This window comes from Sminthopsis crassicaudata, chromosome 3 (assembly GCF_048593235.1).
Source record: "Sminthopsis crassicaudata isolate SCR6 chromosome 3, ASM4859323v1, whole genome shotgun sequence".
In the NCBI taxonomy this organism is placed as follows: Eukaryota; Metazoa; Chordata; class Mammalia; order Dasyuromorphia; family Dasyuridae; genus Sminthopsis; species Sminthopsis crassicaudata.
In genome coordinates, this window is record NC_133619.1 from 396,941,062 (window position 1) to 396,953,479 (window position 12,418).

The following is a 12,418-nucleotide window of genomic DNA, read 5'->3' on the forward strand; positions in this document are numbered from 1 at the left end:
CAGAGATATGAGTTTCTATTACAAATATGATCCCATTGGACACTTTAAACTCACACTTGGTTAACCCTGGATTTTTTTTCTTTACCTTTCTTTTTACTTGCCCTAATCCTCTAAACTTCCTATACTCCACTGAGAAATGGTCTCAGACTACAAAGGGAAAGAATCATAGGGGGAAAAAAGAGAGAAATGACCTTTCTGAGGAAGAAAGCTGTGAGAAGTGAAAAAGAGGTGACTTTTGGTAGAATTAACTGCTCTTCCAGTCTTCTCCACTACTTATACTTTGATCCTTCTCTAGATCTGGCTCAGAGGCTAGGAAATGGGCAAAATTCTGCTGCGACTTACTTGAAGTTTTTAAGACTAAGGCTAGATCTCAAGGTTTTCCTTTGAGCTCCTAACTGCTTTTAGGGAGAGAGCTCCAGATGGCCAATGATGCCCTAGCTGGGCAGGGAGCCAGCAAGGAGTTGGGAGTGCCAAGAGACTCCTCCATGAAATGGTACAGAACAAAGGTTCTGTCTTACCTGTTGCTGAGGGAGAATTTGACCATCAGGCTATTCAGGTGCCAAAATCTCTCTAAGGATGCCGCCTAAATCTTCCTCAAACTCCATTTCCAGGCAGAAGGAGGGGCAGCTTTCAGAGGAAGGAGAGGAGATGGTTCTCTAAGCTGTTCTTAGACCTCTTCACATGTGTCTTAGAGAGTTTTAATAAGAGATGGGAAACTCTTGAATTCTCTTTCAAGGGAAGTTTGATAAATGTCTAATTTTGAGAAAAGGAGCCCCTCTTCCTGCTTTCAATGGAACCAATGTAGTCACTGACCAGAAAGCACAAAGATAACTAGATCTAGGACCTCAGAGAGAAAGATGCCCAAGTATGTTTGCTCTGTGCAGTCACTCCTTGGCAAGAAGGGGAAATCCTCAACCAATGAACAAGTATGTACAGTATGAAGTATGCACCATGTACAGGCACCAGGGCTCAAATTCAAAGAGTGAAATGATGCCCCTAGAAATGAGCTGACATTCTAATGTAAAAGTATGCATAGCATAAAGTTAACAAATATGAACTTGTAAATAGTGGTTTGGGAGGGTGAGCATTAACAATTGCAGAGGATCAGGAGAGCCTTTTAGAAGGTAATACTTAGGCTACATCTTATAACAAGAATGACTCCATGAGATAAGATGGTAGAACATTCCAGGCTTTGGAGGGGAGACAGTGCAAAGGCTCTCTCATCTCAGAGATGGAAAATGGAACAAAGGAAAAAAAGACAAGCTTGGTCAGATTTCAGAATATGGGAAAGAAAGGCATTTTACAATGAGGCTGGAAAGATAGTTGGGGCCAGGTTGTGAAAGGTTTTAAAAATAGAGGAATTCATATTTTTATCTTAAAAGCAATAGGAAGCCACTAGAGTTAGTTGACTCACATGATCAGATCTGTGCTTAAGGAAAATTGCTCTGGTCTGTAGTTCCCTGCTCTAAGGTCAGGATGGAATGTTCTCTCCAAAGCAGGCCAAGCATTTCTCCTACTAAGCAGATTATCCAGGGGTTCGGGGCATTGCTATACATACCACCCTGGATAGGCAGGATGGGATAATGGTAAGATCACAGATCCAAAGAGAAGAGAATCTGGCTTCAAATCCTTGCCCCCTATTATGTGATAATGGGAGAAGTAACTTAAATTTCTCTAAGCCTCAGTTTCCTCTTCTAAAAAATGGTCATAATAACACTTGCTCTTGCAACAATACATCGTTTCAAGAAAAAGTGTTTTTTCTTTTGTTTGTTTGTTTGTTTCTTCTTTTTTTTTTTTTTTTTTTTTTTTAGCAATCTTAACATATACAAATTTGAATTTTGTGTTTGTTAATGGGAAAGTACTGTAGATAGGATTTCTGTACAGATCAGAGCTGTCTGCTTGGCTCAGGCCAAAGGCAAAAATGATTGGTCTTCTCCTAGAGTTATTAGAAGCTCAGGAAGGGTCCCAGAGTGAGATCTCTGACATCTCTCCCCAGCTCCATTCGTTCTCTCCCTACTCCAGCCTGAGGTTTGCCAGCACAGCCCAGGCTTAAAACATTAACAATACAGACGTGTTCTCCCTAGCTTGGGAGTGGGGGAGGGGAGGGAATCCCCGTTGAAAGGTGATTCCAACCTACATCTCCAGTTACCTGGGTCCCCAGCCAACACATCTGCTACTCAATAGGAGGAAGGCTGTAGCCCAAGAAGGAAATTGCTCCTCAAAATGTGGCTATATCTGGTACTGCCTACCCTAGAACCAGAGGCCCAGGTGGGCCCTCTCCAGCCAGAGTCTCTTTGGGCTCCCAGCATTATCATGAAAATGGGGCAGCCAAAAAGAGTTTGGAATTAGAAGAACTACATTCAAATGCTGATTATGCAACTTAAAATCAATTCTTAAGCATTTGTTAAGCATTTACTGAGTACCAGGTACTGTGGAAAACACTAGAAATTCATTGGGGTTCTTCACCCTTAAGGAATTCTGCAGGGAAGACAATTGAGAAAAGTGATCCTGAGTAAGTCATTTCCATTCAGGGGCCCCATCAATTTAGAAGCAGGGATTTAAATGTTTGAAAGAAGATCCCCAATATGATCCACATGATTAGACAGGAAAATTAAACTCAGAGAAATTAAGGGGCTTAAGCAAAATCATTTTAATAACAAGCGGCCGAGAAAAGATTTGAACTCAGATATGATGCTTTCCAATGCACCATCTGGCTTTCTCAACATAAAAAGCTGCGACTCTAACTCTTAAGTCCTGTACTCCTCCTTTGTGTAATGCTGCTAAGGATATGTGTCATTGATACCAAATATGGAACCTTCAGAGATGCCCAAGATTGATTGAGGTCCCAATTGCGATTGACTATTGAATAAGCAGCAGAAATTCTCATTTCCTTCTTCTAAATCCCACTCTCCATTCACTTTTCCCTATAAGCCAGTGTGAAGACAACAAACAAATCTGGGGGAAAGAGGCTTCTGAATGCCTGTCCCACAAATTCAGAAATTAGGACCACTCATAAGGAAAACCTAGGCAAGGATAGACCTAATTTTAACCCAGAGGAGGAGACTAGATGGGAGAAGAGGGAGATTTGTCCTCTTCTGCCTCCTTGCCATAATACAGGGAATGAACTCCACATTTTAATACTGTATTCTCCCCTTTTGCATAAGCTGTCCCCCAGACCTGGAGTGCCATCCCTATTAGCCCTACCTCAAAAAGCCTCTGATTTTTTTCCTTTCCATCACCTACTAGAAGATCTTTCTCATCTCAACAGATGTTAGTAGTCTCACCCCAAAATGTTGTGCACTTACTTTTCTGGGTATGTGTTATAACCCTGGTAGATCAAGTTTGTTGAGAGCAGCGAATTGAATCAAAATATCTTTGTAACTGCAACATCTGGCATAGTATGTTCCTATCTACACTATAGTATAATATAGATATGTAGTAGTATCTTTATTTGACATTTAGTACATGTTGAATGAATGTGGTCCTTCCATCAATTTTTTTTGGGGGGAGAAAATTGGATTTAAATGACTTGCACAGGGTCCCCCAGTTAGTAAGTGTTTTGAGGCTCAGATTCAGAACTCCATTGCTGGTGTTCTATTAAGCCTTTCTTGATCCCCTCAGCTGAAAGTGCTGTCCTTGTAACTTTTATAGTACTATATTAGACTTTTCTATCTAGAATGATTTCTCCTTGCATATGTCTTGTTGCAATTAATATGCATTTTTTGATGGTAGAAACTTTTTCATCTTTGCATCTGGAGTAACCAACAGAAAGCCTTGCATATTCTAATAATGCTACATACACACTGACCTAAATTCCCCAGACAGAGGAGATGAAAAGGGGTAAAGGGTACTTAGGTAGGGAAATCACTCCAAGAGTTCTCCTAAAACCTTAGGCATATGATTAAGTGAGTAAAGCACCCAAGTATAAATTTACAGTCAAGATCAGAGGAAGATCCAGAATTCTAGGCTTCTCCTAGAAGACTAGAATTGTAAAGGAACCCTAATGATTAAAGATGTAGTTCAATGCTTTCATTTTAAATAAAGGGAGGAAATACGCCTAGACATAGGCCCAGGGAGCATATACATATGCACATACACTTATCTTGCTTGTCTAGAAACACATTGCAACAGACCCAGAGATACAGATCTGAGGACTCAGAATCCCAATCTGGAGCCTGGTGGTTGAATACATATGTAGATGCAAATATACCACTTTCTCAAAACCTCTCCCCTTCCACAATAAGTATGCTGACCCATAGACCTGGTCCTTTATATGGAGAACTCTGTACACAATAAACCATAGGCCCACCTGTATGAGCACTCATATTACTTGGACCACATATGGTGGTAAAGAAATATTTTGTCTCAGAGGTAACAGTCAGTATTCCACTGTAAGCTAAGGTTCCCTAATGGGGAGAGAGTCTGGCTAATGAGCAATTCAAGTGAAAATTTGCTCCATGCCTCCTCATCCCCATCCCATAAGGTAGGAGCACCAGAATTCATCAAATGAAGCAGGAAATAAAAAAATTAGCAGATCAAAGGCACACAGGAAGTTGGAAATCAATTGTTAACACATTCAAAGCCATTCTTATGGCTCTCCCAACCCCTACACAGTCCCTCCCCCATGCAGGGCTGGTGTTCTACTTCGGTGAGAAATTGGTGCTCATAGCCACCCACACTTCCTTAGCCCAAATCCCCCAGGGAACTGGGCTAGAATTGGGGGTGGAAGCCTAAAGGGTGGTAGTGGAGGAGGTCAGGAAAAAAACCAATAGCCAGTTAGTTGTAGACTTTTTCCTGTGCAAAGAAAAGTGACTCATAAAGGAACTAGACCTACAATGCAGATCTTACTAATGGACCCATTTAGTCCCTTTAGAGAGATACAGGCATGTAGACATTGCCTCTGCCTCACTAACTATCCCCTCTATTTCTCTCTCTATGTATAGACATGGATGTTAGACACTTGCCTCAGAGCTTGGCCCAACTCTTCTTAGCCTCTGATGTAATAACACCCTCCTCCTCCTCCTCTCCTCCTCTCTTTGCTTACCCCCATAATGCCCATCTTTCCTCCTGGCTTTTGGAACTGAGAAAACTGTCCTAAATTATTTCCAGTGACTATAATCTCTCACTAGGTAAGCATCATTCTAATTCCAACTAGCAAGAAATCACAGATTGGCAGAGTTTGGTGTTTTCTTAACGATTCTGTGATATACACACACTACTGTATGTTGAGAGGATGAAGAAAGTAAAGAGAAACAATATTCCAATTTTCATAGGTAGCAATTATATCAGCTATTTGCTAAGGTTGTAGTTAAGGGGCCTTCCAGTTTTGGCCACAATAGGTCTTCCAACCAATTCACAGGGTGTGTGTTACATTTGGGGTGTGTATGTTTTAGGATGTCTGTTTTCCCCTAGATGACAAAAGGATTAGGGAAACTGATTAAGAAGAAGGGGGTGTATAGTGTTGGGATATTCTCCCTTTGCTTCTAAATAATGCTCCCTCCCTCACTCCCCAGTGCCCTACACTCTAATCCAGTTCCTGAAACACTTCTCCACCAAGTAACGGTGAACAGTAATAATAGATTTCAATCCCAGGAAGCAAAGAGAATCCAAGATTCACTGCCCTCAGTGACAAAGTCTGTGTTGCCGAAAACATATTTCTGTTTATACTTCAACAGCCAGATGGGGAGCATTTCAAAGTCAGGGGCCCCCACACGCACTCCGGGGGCTCTGCTTCTCTCTACTCCCCCCTCCCCAACTAGGCTCCTCTCCTCAACAGTCTCTCGGCTCCCTGCCACAATCCAGAGAGAACCTGGAAAAGAGCAGTAGGACTGGTGAGACTGGCTCCCCTAGAGGGAAGCAGAAGCAGCTGGGGCTCGTAGCAGAATAGGCTGCTGGAAGGAGAGGAAGACTGTGTGATCTTGGATAAGTAACCCCTCTGGTCTATTGTACACAGATGAAGATCTGTGCACTAGGAAGATATCACTCCCTGTTCCTCCCTCTCTAGCTACTGGGGGAATAAGCCAATAGGATCTGTAAGAGGGTGGAGAGATTTTTAGAAAGAAAAAAGCTAGAGAAACCTAAGGTCTAGTCCATGAAACTTAGCCCCTGATGATTCAATACATCTATCAATTAGTCAATCAAAAAGCACTTAGTGCCAGGCTGTGCCGAGATTCCCTCCTTTCTCATCCTGGAACAGGATTCATATTGAGTACTTATGCTCAGGGAATCCAGCATCTGTGCCCCCTCCCTAGAGGTGGCAGGCTCGCAGCTGAGTCAGTCCCCAGCCCCACAGGAGGAATGGGGGCCCTAGGGCATCACATCGAAGGGAAGTAAGACAACAATGAGGAGAGGCTTTGTTTCCCAGTCCCCAAAAGCTTCCAGGCCTCAGTCTGTCCTCAGTCCAGAATTTTAACCCCTGCCTAGGGCAGACCATTACTCTCTTTGCTATAGATTTTTGGGGATAGCGGCAATGAAAGAATGAAAGGATCCAAGGCTTATGGACAATAGGTATCAGGTTCTTTCCAGTTGCTTCCATGGCTCACAGCATCAGCCTTTCCCAGACCCCCCCCCCTCCAAGTGGGGAGTAGAGAATGGGTCAGAGCTTTTATCAAGTTCTAGGTCCTGAGGAAAAGACGATGATGTCCATCCAAAGTGGGCAGTGCCACTGTCAGAAGAGGGAAGACAAACACACTTACTGAACTGCCCATCTATTCCAGTTCCTTCGGATCCCTCCTAAAAACGACCAGAGATGAGGTAGCTAAACGTTACTGCAGTGCTACTTCCCTTTACCTTTTCTGCCAAGCCCATTAGACAGTCCCCTCCCTATGATTTTCTACCTTTCTCCCAGCCCCCTTGTTTCCCACCCACCTACCTTCCAAGGCAGGTTGGCCTTTCCCGGACTAACCGGCTCCTATGCCCCCTACTGGGTCTGCACTCACTATTCGCACCCAGACACTGGCAACCAGGCAAGATAACCAATACTTCCCCTCTTCTCATCCCAATACAAAATGGGTCTCTATACTTATACCTCCAGATGCCAAAGTGAAGATCACGTGTTACAAACTGACCCCCCCCAACACACACACAAACGGGGGCGGGGGGGGGGAGGGAGAGAAGGACGAGGAAGAAACAAGCATTTATTAAGCGTCTAATATGTACCAGGTACTGTGTTAAGTGCTTTACAAATATTATTCCATTGGATTATTTCATCTGATTGGGGTGATAGAGTGTTCTTATTCCGTCTTCCTGGCCACGTAGAATACATACTGCCTTCTGGCTCCTTGCTAAAGGGGCATGGGGGTAAGGGACAGTGCTTCAAGGGGTTAAGAACATTAGATTTGCCTCCCAAACGCATTTTCCAGTTCATTTCCCAGCACAATACACCCCAGTCTGTCCCTGCCTTCCCTCTTCCCTCTGGTATCTGAATGGGCAAACGCGAGCCACCTTTTGTTGGTTCTCTCGGACTCTGGGCTTTGGTTAACCCCATGATTGCCAACAGGCCCACACCCTGGGACGGGCGGGGGCACCCCCGGGGGATGAATGGAAAAGTGGGTCACGCAGCCACCAGCCAGCGAGAATGAGCACCTCCTCAGAGGAGACCTCCCCGAGCTGGGGAGGGAGTTAGGGAACCGGGGAATTGAGTTCCCGGACCTTCTCCAGACATCTTCCCGGAGGATTCAATCCATTCCCGCCCCCCGACTCCTAACCAAGCCTCACTAGAAAGCCGCAGGTGAGAAGTAATCTCTCTAGGACCCGTCCACCCACTGCCGCAGGAGCCGAAAACCTAGTGCGCAGGGGTTTAGAGGGAGCCCCAGTCCAAGAAACCCATTTCAGGGAAAAAAGAATTATCAAGCAAGAACGCTTTCCCGCCCTAAGCCATTCCTCAAACCCTCAGCCCACCAGCTCTGAGACTGACACCTTCCCCGGAGGGGTTGTTGTATCGGTACCCCGAGAAGGTAATTACGGTGATTATTTTGCATTTATGTAACATGTAGTGTTTCCAAACTGCTTCCCGAGCAGAGAGATGGTTATTAAATAAATAGAACACGATTACATGTTATTATTAAAAAAAAAAAAACAAAAAAAAACCTTCCGCAAGAAAGTGCTTGCTTTCCACGAAGAAACCTGCATTTCAGCAGCTCCCAGCAAGGTCTGCCTGGGTTTTTTCTTCCACCCCCAAAATCTTACCCAAGCCACGATTTAACTTTTCTGGTCCCTTTCATTTCCCTCAAACTAGACGCCTGCAGTCCAGTCACCTCCCGCCCAGCCTTGCAGAGGGTGTGAGCCGGGGAGGAACGGGAGTGAAAAGAAGAAAACCGTTTACCTGGGAGGAAGAGAGTGGCCAAGCCAAGAGCGAAAGCCCACCAGCATCCAGAGACGGCCGCATGCCCCATCCGGGCCATTGGGGGGCTGTTGGTCCTGGGAGAGGGGGTCCGAGGAGAGCTCTCCTCCCTCTCCCGAAACGATTCCCCAAAGACGAGCGGGGATCAATAGTGGGTGGCCGGCACTCCAAGTATCCAGGTCAACTCGCTGCAGTGTCAATTCGGGATCAGATACAGCGGGGGTGCCCAGGTCGCAGGCACAGACCGGCCCCCCGGGGCAGCCGGCTCAGAGCCTCGGCAGATGCCCGCCGCAAGTTAAACGAGTCATGCCCCGTCTTCTCCTTTCCCTCTTCCGCCCCTCCCCGCCCTTCTCTCCCTTCTCTTCCACGCAGCCCCCGGCTGGGGCAGGAGGGAACCCCCTCCCCCCCGCCCCGCGCAGCTCTGGACTCCTCTGGTTCCCGGAGCCCAAGCGCAGGCTGCTCCCTGGTCTTGGGGTCTCGGGGAGCGTAAGGGGGAGGCTGGGCTCGGCACAATCAATCAAACAGTCCCCGTTTGCTCCAAGTTGCAGGCATCCATGGCTGGCCGGGGTCCTCCGAGAGTGGGCTCCAAGCGGGATCCGGGGCCCAGGATCCTACAGCGCGGCGAGGTGACTGGACTACCCCGCGGGCTTCTCGCAGCATCCGAAAAGAGAGTCCCCCTCGTTCCCTCTCGCTTTCCCTCTCCGCCTTTCTCCCGCGAGCTGCAACAATGTAGCCCACATCCAGCACGAACACACACTCTCTTTCTCACACACACAGCTCCCAGCCTCTCACCCTCTTCCAGTGATGTCAGACGGGAGGAGGAGGGGTTAGCGTTAACCCCCTCCTGGCTCCCTAGGAGCCTGACCAGGCCTCGGGCAGCCTGGACCGCGCGATCCAAGGGAGGAAGGCCAAAGGTCCGGTTGCAGCGAGAGGCTGGCTTGGGTCACTACCAGGTCCACCCTTGGGGTTGGGGCGGGGGGATGCCCGTTTAGGTAGCTTTTTGCCAGGGGAAGGGCCAAAGGGGGAGCCTCCCTCCGGCATTACTGCGAAGAGAAGCAGTGGCCTCTAGTGGTCAGAACAGTAGAAGGTTTTGGCTGCTGGGGGAAGGGGGGTAGAGGGGGAGAGAGAGGAAGGACTCTCGGATTCTAGACGGGATTAATAGCTTCTGGTCAGGGGGCGGAGGACGGGGATCCTGAGCTGGGGGGAGGAGGAGGCTCTGTTGTTGACAGGTGAGACTGGAGAGCAATGCACCAAGGTTTCTTTTGAGTTTCTCATTATCACCTCTTTTCTGGGAACCTTTCCCAGGAACTGTGCCTAGGGTTCCCCATCCCCAGTGTGGGTACAGTGTTCCTTTCCCTTCGGGAGAGGAGGGAGGGAAAGGCCAAGCAGGGAGAGCTCCCTCCCTCCTCTTACTCTGCCCGAGGGAATTTCCTTGTAAAAGTGTCCCACCCGGGAGTGTCCCCCGCAGGGACTCCCCACCACCCTCCTGTGTCATACCCAGGCCACATCCTGGTGAATCGGGCATTTTTCCAAGGGGGCTGAACCCTACCGACATTTCTACCCCAGCAGCCCGAAGCTGGCTCTTCATGCCGTGGTTCCCCCCTCCCCCCTCCCCTAGAGCTCCTCCAGGAATTCAAGGAGAAAACCGGCTCCCCGGTTGCTACCAAAGAAGGCAGATCCTCCGTGCCACCGTAGGAAAACTAGGCTAAGTTCTCTTTCCCCTTTGTCCAGGGCAAAAAACCCTTTTTGCTTTTCAAAAAATGTAAATTCTTCCCTTAACCGAAAAGGAAAGGGGGGGGGGAGGGGTGATGAGATAGGTCTTGGAGGCTCGAGTCTATTGACCTCTATGATTTCTTGTATTTCATGTTTTAAGTATAAATTCTGGAAAATATAGAAGTAAAAAGGACCTTAGAAATCAGCTCGTCCAGGTCCTTATTTTACAAATGAGGAAAATGAAGAAGAAATCACTTGTCCAATGTTACAGCAGTAATGAGTAGCAGATTTAAAAACCGGGACTTCTGACGGAATTTCCAGTGTGTTCTCCTTCCCACCCCGCTCCCTTGTTCAGTCCGCCTCTTTGTGACAACTTTTGGGGCTTTCTTGGCAGAGATACTGGAGTGGTATATCATTTCCTTCTTCAGCTCATTTTACAGATAAGGACACTGAAGCAAATAGGGTGAAGTGACTTATCTAAGGTCACACAGCTAGACTAGTTTTTCTTTCCCATAGGCTTGGCACCCTATTCATTACTCCACCTGTTTCCCCTACACCATGGTGCTTCATTGTCCGATTTTGCTAGCACGCACACAGTAATACTCATGCCTCAATCATCTATAATGCACACCTTCTTAGATAATGACAGATGCCTTGGAAGGATCTTCCTGTAATGATGGGGGCAGAAAAGGTGGGATGGTCTGAGATTACTAGGCAGGTCATATCAAGTTGTGTCTGGAAGAGGTTAAACATCATTATAACCATAACTTGCATTTATATAATGCTTTCCTCTTGACAACCAGTGGGGTTTAAATGGTATTATCCCCATTTTATAGATGAAGAAACTGAGGCCCAGAGAAGTTTTGGTTATCCCCCACCATGGGCTTACAATTAATAAATAGTACTATCTAGGAAGAGAAGTCAGGCCTTTTGATTTCAAGTCCCTCTCCAGTAGATAGTTGTCACTTGGGTCAAGGTTTGGAGGTTTGAAAATGTTTACTTTTGAAGGAAAAAATTCTAGAGTGATTGATTTTTGCGTTCAGATATTTGGGCTATCCTGGGAAGATGATGTAAAATTAATCTTCAAGGGCAAAAATAAGGATCTTCCCTCTGAGAAGAACCTTTTTAATCATTGGACCTCTTTAGACAGGGAGTGGATCACTACAACTTTTGAATTCTCTAACTTTCTTTAAACCCAAAATAAAATCCCATCTCCTTCCAGAAATCTTTTGAAATTCCTTTTAATTCCAGTACCTACCCTCTGTTATTCCCTAATTATCCTTTATGTAGCTTGCTTTTTTATGTTTTTATTTGCTTGTGGTCTCACAGATTAAATTGTGAGCTGCTTGAGGGGAGGGGGACTGTCTTTTTAAAAAGCACTATTTTGCATTTTCCTGGGATACTATCTGCAGAAGGCATTTTTTGTACTGGAAGAAAGTTGCTCTAGAGTTTCTAGATGAACCTTATGGTGCCTTCCAACTCTGTAGATTCTTTGCTTCTCAGGACAAGAACCCAAAGGGAATTTGGAGGATCTTGTTCATTTCACCTGCCTGTCCAGGGATGAGATGGGATGGAGTAGGATAGGAAGCAGTTCTAAGAATGATCCCAGCATCTGAAACTTCCAGCCAGCAACTGAAAGAGCCGCTGACTTTGGAAGAGGCCCAGAGTTAAGATAAGGATCAACTCCCCTCTAACCTAAACCTAGCATTACCTAGTAATTAAATCATCAAACTAATTTCTCTTTAGGAAATAGTCTTATTATAAATTTCTGAAGACTTTCCAAAGAGCACATGGATAAGGGAGGATTGGAGGTTGGTGGAGGGTGACGATCTCCAACATACAACATACATCTCTAGAGAGTTGTCACTCCATGGTGGTATGGCAAAAAATAAAACACAAAAATAAATAACTTAATTAAAAAACAACTTCATTTGGAATTAGAGGACCAGTGTTCAAATCCCACTTCTGCTATTTACCCATCTAGGATCTGGCTCATCTGAAAAATGAGGAAATTGGTTACATGGCTTCTAAGGTCTCTTCAAGTTCTAAATCTGTTATCCTTTAATAGAAGAAATTTTATGAAATTTAGCTGAAGCCCCTGTCTAGGAAGATCCACTCTGCATTAATCTCTACCCCAACCCACAAGGGCCTGGCAATCCTGGCTGGGCTGGGGGTGGGGGTGGGGTAGGGAGATATAGTTAGGGACACTTTGGCAGTTACCTAATTATTGTTATCATAATGCTCCTAGCTATTGTGATGATGATAATGCACCTGTATTTCAAAGTGCTCAGCAACCTTTAATTACTATTATTGTTCTAGGGATATTTGCTAAGCCTCAGTGTCATTGAACTTTGGTGAGCCCAA

The 12,418-nt window shown here is 45.9% G+C and overlaps 1 protein-coding gene across 3 annotated transcripts in view; it reads right to left on the reverse strand.

Moving 5' to 3' along the window:
- Window positions 1–9,305, reverse strand: part of NECTIN1 (nectin cell adhesion molecule 1) — a 181,011-nt gene extending 171,706 nt beyond the window's left edge. The window contains exon 1 of one of the 3 annotated variants that reach the window (XM_074302469.1): window positions 8,324–9,304. In XM_074302469.1, coding sequence (XP_074158570.1) covers window positions 8,324–8,402 — 79 coding nt within the window. In that variant the 5' untranslated portion in view covers window positions 8,403–9,304. Of the gene's footprint in view, window positions 1–8,323 lie in introns of all 3 variants that reach the window. The other 2 variants (XM_074302468.1, XM_074302467.1) reach the window with 2 other exon arrangements.
- Window positions 9,306–12,418: the final 3,113 nt, after the last annotated feature.